This window comes from Astyanax mexicanus, chromosome 21 (genome assembly GCF_023375975.1).
Source record: "Astyanax mexicanus isolate ESR-SI-001 chromosome 21, AstMex3_surface, whole genome shotgun sequence".
NCBI lineage: Eukaryota > Metazoa > Chordata > Actinopteri > Characiformes > Acestrorhamphidae > Astyanax > Astyanax mexicanus.
In genome coordinates this window covers 3,228,088-3,244,868 of record NC_064428.1, presented here as the reverse complement: position 1 = coordinate 3,244,868, position 16,781 = coordinate 3,228,088, and the positions used below count along the sequence as shown (strand labels likewise).

The 16,781-nt window shown below is 38.9% G+C and overlaps 1 protein-coding gene across 9 annotated transcripts in view; it reads right to left on the bottom strand.

Moving 5' to 3' along the window:
- dmd (dystrophin) overlaps positions 1-16,781 on the bottom strand; it is a 256,466-nt gene that overhangs the window by 166,597 nt on the left and 73,088 nt on the right. For all 9 annotated transcript variants that reach the window (XR_007428168.1, XM_022674758.2, XM_049469991.1 and 6 more), the window contains exons 41-54: positions 13,436-13,606; positions 13,207-13,317; positions 12,830-12,975; positions 9,196-9,319; positions 8,910-9,085; positions 8,105-8,252; positions 7,857-7,988; positions 7,607-7,756; positions 7,241-7,321; positions 7,039-7,120; positions 6,785-6,948; positions 6,383-6,500; positions 2,088-2,266; positions 1,152-1,306 (exon numbers count right to left, since the gene is read on the bottom strand). Coding sequence is in view for 8 of the 9 variants with exons in the window: in XM_022674758.2 (XP_022530479.2) it covers positions 1,152-1,306; positions 2,088-2,266; positions 6,383-6,500; positions 6,785-6,948; positions 7,039-7,120; positions 7,241-7,321; positions 7,607-7,756; positions 7,857-7,988; positions 8,105-8,252; positions 8,910-9,085; positions 9,196-9,319; positions 12,830-12,975; positions 13,207-13,317; positions 13,436-13,606 (1,937 nt within the window). In the remaining variant the exon portion in view is untranslated. The remainder of the gene's footprint in view (positions 1-1,151; positions 1,307-2,087; positions 2,267-6,382; positions 6,501-6,784; positions 6,949-7,038; positions 7,121-7,240; positions 7,322-7,606; positions 7,757-7,856; positions 7,989-8,104; positions 8,253-8,909; positions 9,086-9,195; positions 9,320-12,829; positions 12,976-13,206; positions 13,318-13,435; positions 13,607-16,781) is intronic.

The following is a 16,781-nucleotide window of genomic DNA, read 5'->3' as shown; positions in this document are numbered from 1 at the left end:
GATTAAACATTATCTGTAGTTTGTCTGATGTTTCAGTCAGAATTTACAGGCAGAGAATTGGCCACCTAAACAAAATAAGCAAACTTCCCACAAAAGGTCACTATTACATTTATAATCAAAATATATATTTGTAAAAATAACTTAATATTCATTCTTTTTTTGAGGTCATACCACATGATATCCAAATGTGGCAACTACACACCAGCTGTTAAAAATGTTATTTTTTATCAAATTTGAGAGAGAGTTACAAACTTTCAGGGCACAGATATTGAGACAGTGAGGTCCTACAAGTACCTGGGTGTCCACCTTAACAATAAGCTGGACTGGACTGACAACACGCTGCTCTCTACAGGAAAGGTCAACACACCGCGCTCAAACTAAACACTAGTTTACTATCTCAGGACTTCATACAAACCTACATACTACTCAATATAGCTGTGATGCTCACCGTGTGCAATATCCATCTCACTACTGTGATCCCCTTATCACCCTTTGTGCAATATATTTAACGTGCAATATTTTTCTCGCCTTTTTATCTACTATTTATTATAATTTAAGTACCTTTTATATATTTCCTGTAATTGTTTTTTTGTATATATATATTTATCATTATTTGTTAATATTTTTCCTGACCTGTTTCTCTGTGCTTTCTTCTGTACTGCTGTAACATTGTGAATTTCCCCATTGTGGGATTAATAAAGGATTATCTTATTTTATCTTATCTTATCTTAACTTGCTTGCAGCTTCCACAGGTCCCTGGCAAACTCGTAAATGATGCAACTTCCTGTATTTAAATTGGTTTTAACATAAAGGTCCCAAAGTAGTAGTTTCTTGATGGTTGCACTGAAATAAAATTTCAAATGCTTTGCAGTTTTTTTACAGAACTAAAAACACTTTGAAAATCATGCTGAAAATGGCAAAAAAATTAAATATATAGGTTAAGAGTAATTTCAAAGAAGTTTTCAAAACAATAGTCATGGTGGGACGGTAGCACCACATGATTTTTTAACACTTTAAATAACCAACATTTTCTGATGAAAATGTCCGTGACAGTGAACAGCGGGAGCAAAAAATGTGCAGGACTCAGGACCTGCAGGAAGATGGTTAGACACCAGTGGTGGATTTAGAAATCCTAGTTTAAGTGAACTTACCGTTTTTTGATGTTGGCCCAACCCATGTTCATGCTCTCAGTCAGCTGTTTAACCTTGCTTGTGTCATCATCTGCATAATGAGTCAGAAGGTTATTTGCCAGCCCGTTGGTGATATCTACTTGAGCTTGCCACTGTTGTATATTCTTGCCAAGTTTCTGCAAATTCAACAAATTTAAAATAATTAAATGGCAATCAACACTGGTGCATTTGTAGTTAAAAATATAGGTGTATTTATTTTAAAACCGTGAATCATTTCTTAATCCATTTATTTAATTTTGTGTTTCTGTATAAAATGTCTAAAGGTATGGTTCACACTAACCCCCCATTGTTTAAAACTTTCCGTTTACTTATTAAAAAACACCCTTGCCCATTAACTCTTAAAGAAGTCACAGTGGTTTACTTTCTGTTTCTAGCCTAAACTGTGGATTGTATTTTTTTGGTGTGTAATTATTGTAAGCGATATAAATCATACATTGCTTTATTTAATCTGAACAAAAGAGCATGTGTGATAATTACACAAAATCTTTTTTTTACATTGTAAGTTCATATTAGAAGTCTCTGAAGCTCAGCTTTGTTTTAGATCTAAAGAAACTTTAATTTAAACAGACACAGCACAATCACGCTTTCATCAAAGCTAGAAAAAACACAAAATCTAAGATAAATGGCAGCACCTTTAGCCCAGCTTAACACTAGTAGTCTTAGTTTTAGCAGTGAAGAGAAGAATTCGAGGTCTGACAGGTGAAGTGCAGTAAAAAAGGTTAAAAACAGCTTGTCTGGGACATGCAGCACTGCTACTAGCCTAAAAATAGGGGTGTTCTAAAACTTTTTCCCAGTAGTACATATTCCCTGAAGAACACACACACACACACACAAAGTCACAAATACATATTTTAAACATTTCTCTAAAAAGTTCCATTTGACATCCATACTGAGTACCTTGAAATCATCAGCACTTTGAGAGGCTTCCAGGATTTCACTGGCTTGTTTAATCAGAGGTTCCACTCTTTTTCTGGCATCTAGCCAATCACTGGAGTCTTTATACATTTTCTGTAGTTGAAGAAGCCGCTCCATCATTTTGGTGTGTGAGTCTTCCCAGTGAGCTTGTAAGTTCTCAACTTTATTGTGATTTAACATAAAAAACAAAAACAAAATAGGTGGAGTGGATGTCTTAATTTCTTGAATGTTTCAGATCATCAAACTAATTTAAATATGAATAAAAGACAACACAAGTAAACACAAAATGCAGTTTTTAAATTGAGGTTTTCATTATTATTAGAGAGAAAAATACTCCAGACCTACATGGCCCTGTGTGAAAAGTGTTTGCCCACAAGTTAAAACACACCGTCACTGTGGTTTAATTTCTCTAGTCACACCCAGACCTGATTTCTCAACCAAAAAATCACTTAAACAAGACCTTCCTGACAAAGTGAAGTAGAACAAACATTAAATATTTCAAAGCTAGACATCATGCCAACATCCAAAGTAATGTAACAGATCTATCAGTCTGGAAAAGGTTATAAAGCCATTTCTAAATTGAATTGCAGTGAGAGCCATTATCTTAATGACGATAAAGTAGAATAAAATTACCCCAAGAGTGCATTAACGACTCATCCAAGAGGTTATAAGAGACCCCACAACAACATCCAAAGAACTGTAGGCCTCACTTGCCTCGGTTAAGGTCAGCCTTCATGACTCCACCATAAGAAAAATGGCAGAGTGCCAAGATAAAAACCACAGCTGAGCATTAAGGCTTTAAGGCAATAAGGATTAAAGGTGTCCTTCCACTAAAATTCACTTTTTCTTGTTGTTTGTGAAATACAGTCGGTCTCTCTGAGTTGTTTATGATGCTGCACATGAAACTCTTCCTCAAACTCCATCGTCTGCAGTAACTCGTAAAGAAAATATTCAGAAAAACGAGTCGATCAGGAAAAGCACCGTGTCTACATCAACCCATCAATTAGTATTCATGACCCCGCCCACCTCGGCTCGGGACCGCCCACAGACAGAGCTGAAGCCGGGCAGCCAAGCGTCTTGTGAGATAGGAGATAACTAACAGCGCTAGGAACAGCATGCAGTTCATTCCTGTGTTATTTGTGCGAATAACACATCAGTGTTTATATACTTTACCCAGTAATTCAGAGCTAAGAAACTAATGGTTAGAATTAGTCTATGAAGGACCCCACACCACCAGCCAATTACAATTAAGATAGGTAGATGTATGTTTAGAACAGTTCTGTTTACACTAGTTAAAAATAAAAATCCACCCCGGGTTTTGTTCCAGCTTCCTGGGTGGCTTTTTACTTTCTGGACCTGAACTACCAACATCTGTGTGTAACTATAGGTTTACATAGGATCTCCTAATTAATAAAACAGGTACTAATTACTAAAACAGGTACTACCAGATATAATTAAACCTCTGTTAATGATAGTAAACTCATCGCTCACCCTGGGCCATGTACCCAAAGCCTTTAAAACAGCTGTAATTAAACCTCTGATCAAGAAACCAAATCTTGATCCTACTGTACTGTCTAACTATAGACCTATTTCAAACTTACCCTTTATTTCTACGATTTTAGAAAAAGCTGTAGCCCAACAACTTTGCTCTTACCTGCAAAGAAACCAAATCTATGAAAAATTTCAATCTGGATTTAGGCCTTATCATAGCACTGAGACAGCTTTAGTTAGAATAACAAATGATCTACTTATAGCCGCCGACCAAGGCTGTGTTTCCCTACTCGTACTTCTCGATCTGAGCGCAGCCTTTGATACAATAGATCATACTATCCTTTTAGAAAGACTAGAGAACATGGTCGGTGTAACCGGAACTGCCTTAGCATGGTTTAAATCGTACTTAACCGATCGCTATCAGTTTGTGAGGATAAATGATATGTCTTCCAGTTATACCAAGGTAAGATATGGAATTCCACAAGGCTCTATATTAGGACCGTTATTATTCACATTATATATGCTCCCACTGGGTAAAGTTATTAGAAAACATGATGTGAATTTTCATTGTTATGCGGATGACACGTGAAATTGTGGATGTCGCACAACTTCCTGCTATTAAATAGTGAAAAAACAGAAGTTCTTCTATTAGGCCCAAAAGCTGCTAGAAATAAATTATCAGACTTAATGCTAAATCTGGTCGACTTCTCCGTCACCCCTGGTTCAGCAGCTAAAAAGGAGTTATTATAGATTCAGATCTAGCATTCGATAAACACATGTCTAATGTTACTAGAACAGCTTTTCTACACCTCCGTAACATCGCCAAGCTAAGAAATGCCCTATCACTGCATGACGCAGAAAAATTAGTCCATGCCTTCATTACCTCAAGGCTAGATTATTGTAATGCGCTACTGTCTGGATGTTCCGGCAGTAACTTAAATAAACTTCAGCTAGTTCAAAATGCTGCAGCCAGGGTCCTTACTAAAACTAGAAAATTTGACCATATTAGTCCAGTCCTGTCAGCACTGCACTGGCTTCCAGTCAAATTCCGCATAGACTATAAAATTCTCCTGTTAGCGTATAAAGCCCTACACGGACTCGCTCCTGAGTATTTACAAGACCTCATCTCCTGTTATGAACCACCGCGATTACTTAGATCTCAGGGTGCTGGTTTCCTAGTAGTTCCTAAAATTCAGAGGAGCTCTGCAGGAGGAAGAGCTTTCTCTTATAAAGCGCCTCAACTCTGGAATAATCTCCCCGAATATGTTCGGGACTCAGACACAGTCTCAATCTTTAAGTCTAGACTGAAAACTTACTTGTTTAGTTTAGCTTTTGGTAATTAATGTTTTTTCCTTTAGATAAGGCTGCAGATTCAGGGGTTCATGGACAGAGGGAATTGTGGGTAAACTGAGATGCTGGTGCTGTTGTTCTCCCACTGCACACGGTCACTCAGGTTTGTGGACGGTGGAGTGGGTGGATGCCGGTGTTTCAGGGAGCCTCCATGTCTATGTTACCTTCTGGCTCTCTGCCTTTAGTTAGGCTGTTTTATTCAGTTCTGCCGGAGTCATTTGCCACACTCTGATAATGTTTTATATTCTCTGTTTTACATAAATCCAGTTAAATCTAATTCCATCTCTCTGCTCCTCCGAGTTACTGACTGCCCACCTGTCTGACCCGATACCGATGTTGGACCCTCAGGCTCTCGCGTCTCCTGTCCGGCCAGACTGATGGAAGTTTCTGAAGTCAGCTCTTCTCCACCACCACCACAGATCAGCTGCTCATCGACCATCTTACTCTCCACTACAGATTACATCCAAGCCATTAGTGGTGCTGCTATACTCCTGAATATATAAAACCTATATGGATGTATGAAAGACTTTTTAAATTAATTTAAAAGCTGTTTGACCAGTGGTAGGATGGTCCCCCTTAAATGTGAGTCTTGGTCCTCCCAGTGTTTCTTCCTCCTCCTGCAGCTCTGAGGGAGTTTTTCACTGGGGGTTCTGTATTCTGTATTTTCTATGTGTAATGTTTTGCCTGATTCTTTGTCCTGTAATCATGTTTCTGTAAAGCTGCTTTGTGCCAACACCAGTTGTAAAAAGCGCTATACAAATAAATTTGATTTGATTAGATTTGATTTCCGGTGGATTTTGTGTTTTACAGAGAATCAGAGTAGGTCATTGGCTGAACTGCACTTCAGGGAGGGCATTACACATGTTCCAAAGACTGTTATTCGTGAAAAATGTCTTTAAAAAGTTTCTAACTTTTGCTAGTCTTACTGTCTCCTGGTGTCTGTGTGATGGTCTGGGGTCGTTTGCTGTGATAAATGGAACCATTAATTCCGCTGTCTACCAAAAGATCCTGAAGGAGAATATCCCACAGCCTGTTTGTGACCTCAAGCTGAAACAAACTTGGGTTCTGCAGCAGGAAAATGATCCAAAACACACCAGCAAGTCCAGCTCTGAATGGCTGAAGAAAAGTCCTGACCTGAATCGTATTGAGATGCTGTAAAATCACCTTAAAGGCATGTTGGAAAACCCTCCCATGTGGCTGAATTACAACAATTCTATAAATTTGCAGTTGTTGCTGCTGAGAGTGGCCCAACCAGTTATTATGTTTAGGGGCAAACACTTTTTCACAAAGGGTCACGTAGGTTAGAGTGATAAACATGCAAACACTTTTTCACACTACAGTACATATAATTGTGGTCAAACTATTCAAGCTTACTGATACAGTAAGACAATAACACTACAAAATTAAATAAATTATCACAGAAAACACAGACTTACTCTGATCTGTGATAGTAGCGCGTGTCTGAGGATTGTTGGTTTTGTTTTTTAGGTTCTGCGCTGCAGTGATTTGTTTATTCAGCTGGGGACATCTTTGCTCCATTTCCTGCAGTGAGGACTGCAATAACAATCAGTGTGACATAGAATCATATAACCACTCATAAAGGATGAGTAAACACATTTCTCTACTGTCATATAGGTTAATACGTTACACATTGATTTGTAAAAATGGAGATACAAGGTTTATGCATGAGGGCAACAATCCACCATCAGGTCTCTGAATTTGATTGACTAGTTTTGATCTCAAGCTACGGCATGATGTACTGTCACTCTAGTCTGAAAGTACTAAAATAAATGTCAAAAGCATCACGTCTAACGGCTACCCCCATGTCCTTCACTGACCTTGAGTTTTGTTGTCACGTCACTGATCTCATCCAAATCTCCTACTAACACTCTCTGAGACAGAAGCATGTGATCCAGCAGAGACAGCCAGTTGTTAAGTTCTGCCCAGGATTTATTAAAATGATCAAGTGCTGAGGCATCTCCTGGGGCACTGCCTGTTAAACCTGCAGAACAACACATTGTTAATCATTTCAGCTCTGTTATGTTATGAATGTTATGATCATCATTATTTATAAATATTTCTGAAACCTTACCGGCAACTTGGCACTTATTTTTCCATTCCTTAAGTATCATGTTAATGGCTATCCAATCTACATTAAGAGCATCAAATTGTCCCTGAATGACAATAGATAAATATCAGAGTGTGCAAATGATAACATTTATGGTCTCATATCATATATAGAATTTGACCTTGAACTCTTTAAAAATGTGGAAGTACATTTTGTAATAACACACCCTTTCAGGCTGGACTGGTGGTTTCTCTTTAGCTAAAACTGCTTCCACCTCTGGCTTCTTGGACTGAACGTCATCATCAACCTACATCAACAAAACAATACAAAACATAATAATAAAAAATCACAATACCAATGTAAAAATAAATGGGTCACTCCTGTGAGATCTCATTGCCTGTTTACTATCAGTCACAATAACTTCACAGGGTCCTGGACTGAAAACGTACTTGATTAGTTTAGCTTTGGGTTGATTATCTATCCCTTAGATAAAGGCTGCAGGTCCAGAGGTTTGTGGATAATTGTGGTAAACTGAAATGCTGGTGTCGTCACTCTACCACTTGTACATGAACATTAAACTTAGATAGAATACCTTATGGTCAACATCTCCAGGTGACTGTTCCAGCTGATACCTAGTTGTGGACGCCCAGGTGGAAAGCTTGAAGAGTTGCTCCTGGTATAAATTTAAATTTCTCAGCAGATCTTCGATCTGTCGCTGCTTCTCAGGCAGATCAGAAGAAACCTTCAAACCATGGATGGATAAAAGAGACATATTAGTTTTAAACACGTACAAAAACCCAAGCAAGATCTAGAAAAACTAAAAGCTGTATGGCAGTAGTTACCTTAGCCCATCGCATATTTATAACCCTTAAATGGTTCTCCAGTGGTTTGCTTTTATCAGCAGGGAGGGATGAACCTTTGGTGTTCATTTTCTGTAAGGTCTGCTTTCTACTTGGCAAGTCTGTTACCTGAGCCTGAAGGTGTCAGACACACACAAACACGCACACACACATACACATACATTTGTATAACACATCTGTGTAAACATAAGTTATATTCTGTTTGTTAATAGTAACACAAAGGGTATTACCTGCACTTTTTCTAAGGCGGTGGTGAGCTGCTCTCGATGGTCTGGTTGTACAGGCAAAGCAGCGACATCCTCTGCTTTATCCAGCCAAGCCTGAAACTCTCTCACATCTTCATGAAGCTCAGCAACTACAATGTTTGCCCCTGCAGATCTATGATATTTTAAGGTGTGGTAAGAAGAGCAACGGGCAATGTGCCCAGTTAAATCCATAATGTTAAACTCACATTGTGAAAAAATAGATTTTTCTTAATAAAACTCATGAGCAATTTCAACTCTCAGTTCTGAATTCTGGCATTATCATTTTGGAATATGTCTGTGTCATCAGGGAAGAATAATCTGCTCTATATTCAGTATATTCAGGTAGAGTCAGCTGACCTCTTTCTTTCAGCACATACTGTTGCTGAACCTAAACCTGCAGAACAACTGCAGCATCAACCAACCAACACATCATTTTTTTTTGCCGGGGAGTGTACTTTGGGCTGCAATTTTAATAAGAAAATACACTGCAGTTTTGGCAGCTTTTCGTGCTTTCCTGTTTAAACTAAAGTTGGCCTGGCCTTGTTACTTTACCCCCAGTAACACTCACAATTACAGCCACATTGTAATTTACAAGAGTAATTTGAAATGAACACCGTCATGTCACTGTCATTTTCAAACAAAATACCCCCAAAATACTAGTCTTTAGTAAACAACAAGAAATATAGTTATGATTAACATAAAGTATCTTACTGTAAAGCTCATTTTAAATAAGATTAGAATATATTACATTCTCTTGGGAGTTGCCTTACACTTACATAATAATACTTACCTTCTTCTGATTTCAGTCAGCTGCTTGAACACTTTGGCCCAGCGAGTATTAACTGAACCAAGCAGCTGTTTAATGTGATCTCCATCTTCTTTTCTACTCTGCAGAACCAGGTGTTGACCCAGAACATTTAGCCCTTTGACTGCTGCCTCCTGCTTCTCCAAATCTTCCTGCAGATCCTGGGAGTATTTTAAATATATGCAGATCAAAAGGGATGTATCGAGGAGGAAACGCTGAAAGAGATTTGTGCAACTTACATGAAACTTATAAAACTGTGATCCATGATTACCTTGATTTCTCTTCTGCTCAGCTCTGGGTTTTCTTCATGCAGTGCTAATGATTTCTCTGCAAGAGTCAACCAGTCTTGAAGAGCGTTTATATCATTGCTAAATGTCTTGCATTTGTCAAAATGTCTGTGATAAAAGACAAATAAAAGCAACAATATTCCAGGTTGGAAAGCCAAGGTCAGCCATGATACACATGCTAAAATAAATGGTATTTAAATATTTAATTAATTGTAATACTGATTAAAGGTCTTATCGCCCAGCACTAGTAGAAAAACTGATCACTTCAAATTAAAAATTGTTTCACTCTTTTGTCTGTACAGCATGTATATATAGTAATGTAAAACACAGAACAGAGAAATTGTAAATTGAATAAATAAGTGGAGCACACATGGCATTCAACAATTATGTATTAGTTTTCTATTTGTGGAACCCACATGCATTATTAAACAAAGGGGGAAGCACTTTTCCCAGACTCTGGTTAAATATGTTCCCCCTGTGTTTTCATGTAAAAGTAGTGCAGTTAGTGTTAAAGTTACTCAGTGAAAGGGTAACAGATATATAGTTTATCAGCATCATTACTGTTCTTTAAATCCACTCCAGTGGAGTATTCTGCTGTAAACAACTGTATGTATAAAACTATAATATAAAACATTAGTACTGCAAATTAAGAAGTACATGCACTAGAACCTTAATAAAGAGGGGAACAACAAGGTGTAATTTTAGTAGCAAAGTTCATATAAAATAATACCACAGACTTACTGCTGTGCCATGTAATGTAGTTTATTTATATCAGCAATAAATATTTCAAACATTATACATGTATTTATCCAATTTAGTGATTGTGGTGAGACTAGACAAACCCAATAAACCATATTTACTGGAGTCAGAAAATAAGCTTTAAATAAGCTTTAAATAACCGGTACGGCTAAATCCACTAGATCAGCTGAACTGCACGGAGTGAAATCTAGTTACTGTATGTTTTTAATGAGCCTTTAAACCTATTCTGACTATTTTTTTTAATACTTTAAAGTATGAAATGACATGGAAACTATTTTACAACAGAAGTAAAAAGTCGCAGACGCGAAATATCCGGAAAAAAGAGCTCAAACGAGAACAAATGGATCTATCTGAGCTGCGCTGTGCTACAACATGCGCAGTGAAGGGGAACAGGGGGACTGAATTCACCGCAACACCGGCGCGGAGCTGCTGTGTGTCCTGACGCGCGAGCAACCAATCCTGCTTTAGAGCGAGGATAGGACCGCCTACCTAATTACCATACAAATGCTGAAATAAATAAATGAAGAAATGTGGAAATAAATACATAAAGAAAGTTTAAATAAATAAATAAATAAATGTTTAAATAAATAAATAAATGAAAGCATATATATATATATATATATATATATACTGTATATATATATATATATATAAATCAATAAATAAGAAATGTATTTATTATGTATTTATTTACCTATACAATTATTTATGCGTGTATTTATTTATTTACATACAGTGCTGCTTGAAAGTTTGTGAACCACCCAAACATGGTCATTGTTTTCTAAAGAAAAAGTATAAAAAGCATATGAAATTAACATCCAAATGCCAAATTGTAAAGCAGACCTTCCAAATACGGGACAAAAAGAAAAAAATATATATATTTTCATTATTTATTCAACAAAAGTATTTTATCTCTCAAAAAAAGGAAAATCTGCCAAGTGCAAAAGTATGTGAACTCTGTTAGTTAGTAGCTTGTGGCACCTCCTTTTGCAGCCATTACTTCAACCAAGCGTCTTCTGTAACCACAAACGAGTGTCTCACACCTGATTTTCAGGATTTTTGTCCACTCCTCCTTGCAGAACTCCACCAGTTGAGCGAGGTTGGAGGGAGATCTGGCATGTACCGCCTGCTTCAGATCTTGCCACAGCATTTCTATGGGATTGAGGTCCGGACTTTGACTGGGCCAATCCAGAGTGTTTTGCTGGAATGCTTTGGGTCGTTGTCTTGTTGCATAATCAATTTCCGTCCCAGCTTCAACTCCCTGACTGAAGGAAGAAGATTCTGGTCAAGAATTTGTTGATAACTCTGGGAATTGATGGTTTCCTGGATAATATGGAGTCGTCCGGGTCCGGAGGCAGAAAAGGCCCAGACTTTCACATTTCCACCACCATGCTTCACTGTTGGGAGGAGGTTCTTCTCTTTAAATGCAGTGTAGACTTTTCTCCAAACATGCCGCATGTGATTGTGGCCAAATAATTCAAGTTTGGACTCATCCATCCAGAGAATAGACTTCCAGAAATCCTCTGGTTTGTCCAAGTGCTCTTTGGCAAAATTTAAACGGCCAACTTTGTTCTTTTTTGAGAGCAAAGGCTTCCTTCTAGCAGCTCTCCAATTAATGCCATGTTTATTGATATTTCCCCTGATTGTAGACGCATGTACATTTATCCCAGAGGATGACAGAGAGGTCTGGAGGTGATGCGTGGGTTGGCCTTTACCTGCATTACTATTTTACTGATGCTTCTTGGTGTAAGTTTTGATGGCCGTCCACTTCTGGGCAGAGTTGCGGTGATGCTGAGTGTCCTCTATTTGTAAATAATTTGTTTTACAGTGGATGGATGAAGCTGGAATCTTTTGGAGATGGTCTTGTAGCTTTCCCCAGACTGATGGGCTGTCACCACCTTCTTTCTGATGTCCTCAGATGTCTCCTTTCTTCTCAGCATAGTTGATCTGTTCTTTATACCTTGACACAACAGTGGTTTGGTTGGTTTCCTCTCCCTTTGAACCAGTGTGGCTCAAAACCTTTCCCAAGGATGTCTCATTTCATTGGTCTGCTCGATTTATTACTTGAGCACTCACATGTGAGTCTTTTACCTAATTGACTTTACCAGTGCAGCTGTGGTTCATTTACTTTTGCAGATGCTCTGATTCCATGTTTCATGTAGTCAGATTGCAACTCACACATTTCCCTCAAAATAGGTAAATGGAATCGATGAACATAAACCTAACATTTTATATAGAAAAACCGGTGATGATAAAATAAGAGAATTGTGGTAAAAAACAAAAGAAAAATCTAAACTCAATTAGTTCACAAACTTTCAAGCAGCACTGTATATATATATTCATTTAAATGTGCATTTATTTATATATTTCTTTATTTCTACATTTATATGTGCATTTATTTATTTTTACTTATGTCATTTTTGGTCCTTCATATTTATGTTGCAAATCTTGATTTTATACTGGATATTACAGCAAAAAAAAGCAGTTCACCCCACTTATCTTGTATAAACACAGTAAATACGCGGACTACAGGTCGATAATACTCACCTCTGATCTAGCATTTCGCTCGGTTAGCGGCTAATGCTAATGCTACTCCAGTCTCAGAACTGGAGAAACTGAATCTCCTGTATAACGCTGTACTTCAGTGGAGTGTCTTTACTGCTCTTTAACACCTGACTGCAGCGGATTATAAGGCGCAGTTATTGGGAAAATAAAGGATTTTGTGTGTGAAAAATAAGATAAGTTCAGAGTCATAATTCAACACTGCTCTTATAAACAGCTCTTGTTAATTGAAATTTCAACATTGCAGCAAAAGCACAAACAAATGTAGAAATCTGAATCAGAAGCTCGGCTACTCACAGCAGTCTGTCCTCATAGAGCTTCTTCAGGTTGTCCCAGTTAGTGCTGAGGAGCTGAGTCAGTAGATTCTCCTGAAGCTGCCTTTTGTTTCTGTCTAAAGTTTCTTCCACTTGAGTCTCAAGCTTCTCCAGATTATATTTCACTTCCTAATTACCAGAAAATACATTTTTAATATTCTACTTTAATTATGATTATTATATTACATATATCACATGTGGAAATATAACAATAGAACATATTATCACTTTAAACTGAACACTAAGATTCCACAATATTAGAGGAATTTCACGGTTAGGGGTCCCCCCTATTGATAGATCAATATTCTAAGTAATCAATATTATTAAATGATTAATAGAAGCATGTTAATAAGCCCTCACCTTCAGACACTTTTCTTGTTGGGGAAGGTTTTCCGTTGCAGCAGAGCAGCATACAGGCGAGTTCAGCCGTGCTTCATTTTCAGCAATGCACCGCAGCAGATCCTGCACTTCCTTTATAAACCAGCAATCATCACAAATACAAATCAGGCATCATCATCTTAATAAGAGCAAATATTAAGACAAACATAATTCTGCATCCATTATGTATTTCTTTTTTTTTCAGACTTACACTCATGTGTCGTACTTGTGCAAATTTAATGTCAAGCTGCTCCCATCTTTTATTAATGGGAATCAGCCGTGGCTCCACAAGCTTGATCATGCCACCTTCTGAGAGCATGTGGCCAAGTCTCCGAACCTCTTCAAGTTCAGGGAGCTGCCTTTCAATCTTAGTCCCAATCTCCTAAAAGACAAAAGACTTTCTGTTAACAGGATCCATTGATTTTTATTTTATTTTAAATCAACAATTTATGTAGGTAAAAATGTACAGGACAGTTATTAACTTTATTGTGCAGTGTTTTTCTTTATTTCTCTATTTAATATCTTTTCTACAGCGGAAATTAATATTAAAAACCTAAAACAATTAAGAGACACATATAGAATTATGTATTTAACAAAAAACGTTGGTAACACTTTACTTGGATGGTCCATTTGATGGCCTTGTTAACACTCAACTAACATTCAACTGAATGTCTATTAACTGCAACTTAACCATATGTTGAATGTTGAAACTCTACACCTAACCCTAACCTTAACCATTACTCAACCCTAAAATCTAACCCTACACCTAACCCTAACCTTAACCCTTAATCAACCCTAAAATCTAACCCTACACCTAACCCTAACCTTAACCATTAATCAACCCTAAAATCTAACCCTACACCTAACCCTAACCTTAACCATTACTCAACCCTAAAATCTAACCCTACACCTAACCCTAACCTTAACCCTTAATCAACCCTAAAATCTAACCCTACACCTAACCCTAACCTTAACCATTAATCAACCCTAAAATCTAACCCTACACCTAACCCTAACCTTAACCATTACTCAACCCTAAAATCTAACCCTACACCTAACCTTAACCATTAATCAACCCTAAAATCTTACCTTACACCTATCCCTAACCTTAACCATTACTTAACCCTAAAATCTAACCTTACACCTAACCCTAACCTTAACCCTTAATCAACCCTAAAATCTAACCCTACACCTAACCCTAACCTTAACCCTTAATCAACCCTAAAATCTAACCCTACACCTAACCCTAACCTTAACCCTTAATCAACCATAAAATCTAACCCTACACCTAACCCTAATCTTAACCATTAATCAACCCTAAAATCTAACCCTGCACCTAACCCTAACCTTAACCATTACTCAACCCTAAAATCTAACCCTACACCTAACCCTAACCTTAACCCTTAATCAACCCTAAAATCTAACCCTACACCTAACCCTAACCTTAACCATTACTCAACCCTAAAATCTAACCCTACACCTAACCTTAACCATTACTTAACCCTAAAATCTAACCTTACACCTAACCCTAACCTTAACCATTACTCAACCCTAAAATCTAACCCTACACCTAACCCTAACCTTAACCATTACTCAACCCTAAAATCTAACCTTACACCTAACCCTAACCTTAACCATTAATCAACCCTAAAATCTAACCTTACACCTAACCCTAACCTTAACCATTAAATCAACCCTAAAATCTAACCCTACACCTAACCCTAACCTTAACTATTACTCAACCCTAAAATCTAACCCTACACCTAACCCTAACCTTAACCCTTAATCAACCCTAAAATCTAACCCTACACTTAACCCTAACCTTAACCCTTAATCAACCCTAAAATCTAACCCTACATCTAACCCAAGTCAAAGTCAAAGTCAAAGTCAAAGTGGTTTTTATTGTAATTTCAGCTATATACAGAGTACACAGTGAAACGAAACAACGTTCCTCCAGGGACCATGGTGCACATAAACACAGTGTAGACAGAACAATAGTGCAACAGTACAAAAGTGCAGACAGACAATACAACACAATACAGACAAAGAATAATAAATAACAAGACAGTGTGCAAATTATGCAGTGTGCAAAAAAGACCAGTGAGGTAGTAATTACTCTATTACACAGTGTGCAATAGAGTCCAGTGAGGTAGTAGGGTTTTTAGTGCTTTCCATTTTCTGGGGTAAGTGGGGTAAGAGTGTGTGTGCATGTACAGAAAAACCATCAGTTCAGTCTCTGCAGTTGAGGAGTCTGATGGCTTGGGGGTAGAAGCTGTTGCAGAATCTGGTCGTGCTGGATCGGATGCTGCGGTACCTTCTTCCCGAAGGCAGGAGGGAGAATAGTTCGTGTGAGGGATGAGTGGGGTCATTCACAATGCTGGTTGCTTTGCGGATGCTGCGGGTGGTGTAAATGTCCGTGATGGAGGGGAGAGAGACGCCAATGATCCTCTCAGCTGTCCTCACAATACGCTGGAGGGTCTTGCGGTCAGAGACGGTGCAGGTCCCAAACCAGGCAGTGATGCAGCTGCTCAGGATGCTCTCAATGGTCCCTCTATAGAAGAGTGTGAGGATGGGTGGAGGGAGACGGGCCTTTCTCAGCTTCCGGAGGAAGTAGAGACGCTGCTGGGCTTTCTTGGCTGTAGAGCTGGTGTTCAGGGTCCAGGTGAGGTTATCTGCTAAGTGGACACCAAGGAACTTGGTGCTCTTAACAATCTCCACAGAGGACCCGTCGATGTTGAGTGGAGAGTGGGTGTGTTGTGCTCTCCTGAAGTCAACAACCATTTCCTTTGTCTTGTCCACATTCAGGTGAAGGTTGTTGACTGTACACCAGTCTGTCAGCCGCTGCACCTCCTCTCTGTATGCTGACTCGTCGCCTTTGGTGATGAGACCCAGCACGGTTGTATCATCGGCGAACTTGATAAAGCTGTTAGAACTGTATTTTGCAGCACAGTCATGAGTCAGCAGGGTGAACAGCAGAGGACTCAGGACACTGCCCTGGGGGGCCCCCGTGTTCAGTGTGATGGTGCTGGAGGTGCTGCCCCCGAACCGGACTGACTGGGGTCTCCCCGTCAGAAAGTCCAGGATCCAGTTGCAGAGGGGGGTGTTGAGGCCGAGCGAGCTTAGCTTCCTGGTGAGGTTCTGTGGGATGATGGTGTTGAATGCTGAACTGAAGTCTATAAACAGCATTCTGACGTAAGTGTCCTTCTTCTCCAGGTGGGTGAGGGAGAGATGAAGGGTGGTGGTGATGGCATCGTCCGTGGAGCGATTGGGACAATACGCAAACTGCAGGGGGTCCAGTGAGGAGGGCAGTTGTGTCTTGATGTTCCTCATGACTAGCCTCTCGAAGCACTTCATGATGATGGGTGTAAGTGCAACGGGACGGTAGTCATTGAGGCAGGACACTGTGGACTTCTTCGGCACGGGGACGATGGTGGTGGACTTGAGGCACGTTGGGACAGTGGCGCTGCACAGGGAGATGTTGAAGATGTCCGTGAGAACATCTGTCAGCTGGTCTGCGCACTCCCTGAGCACTCTGCCGGGGATGTTGTCTGGTCCTG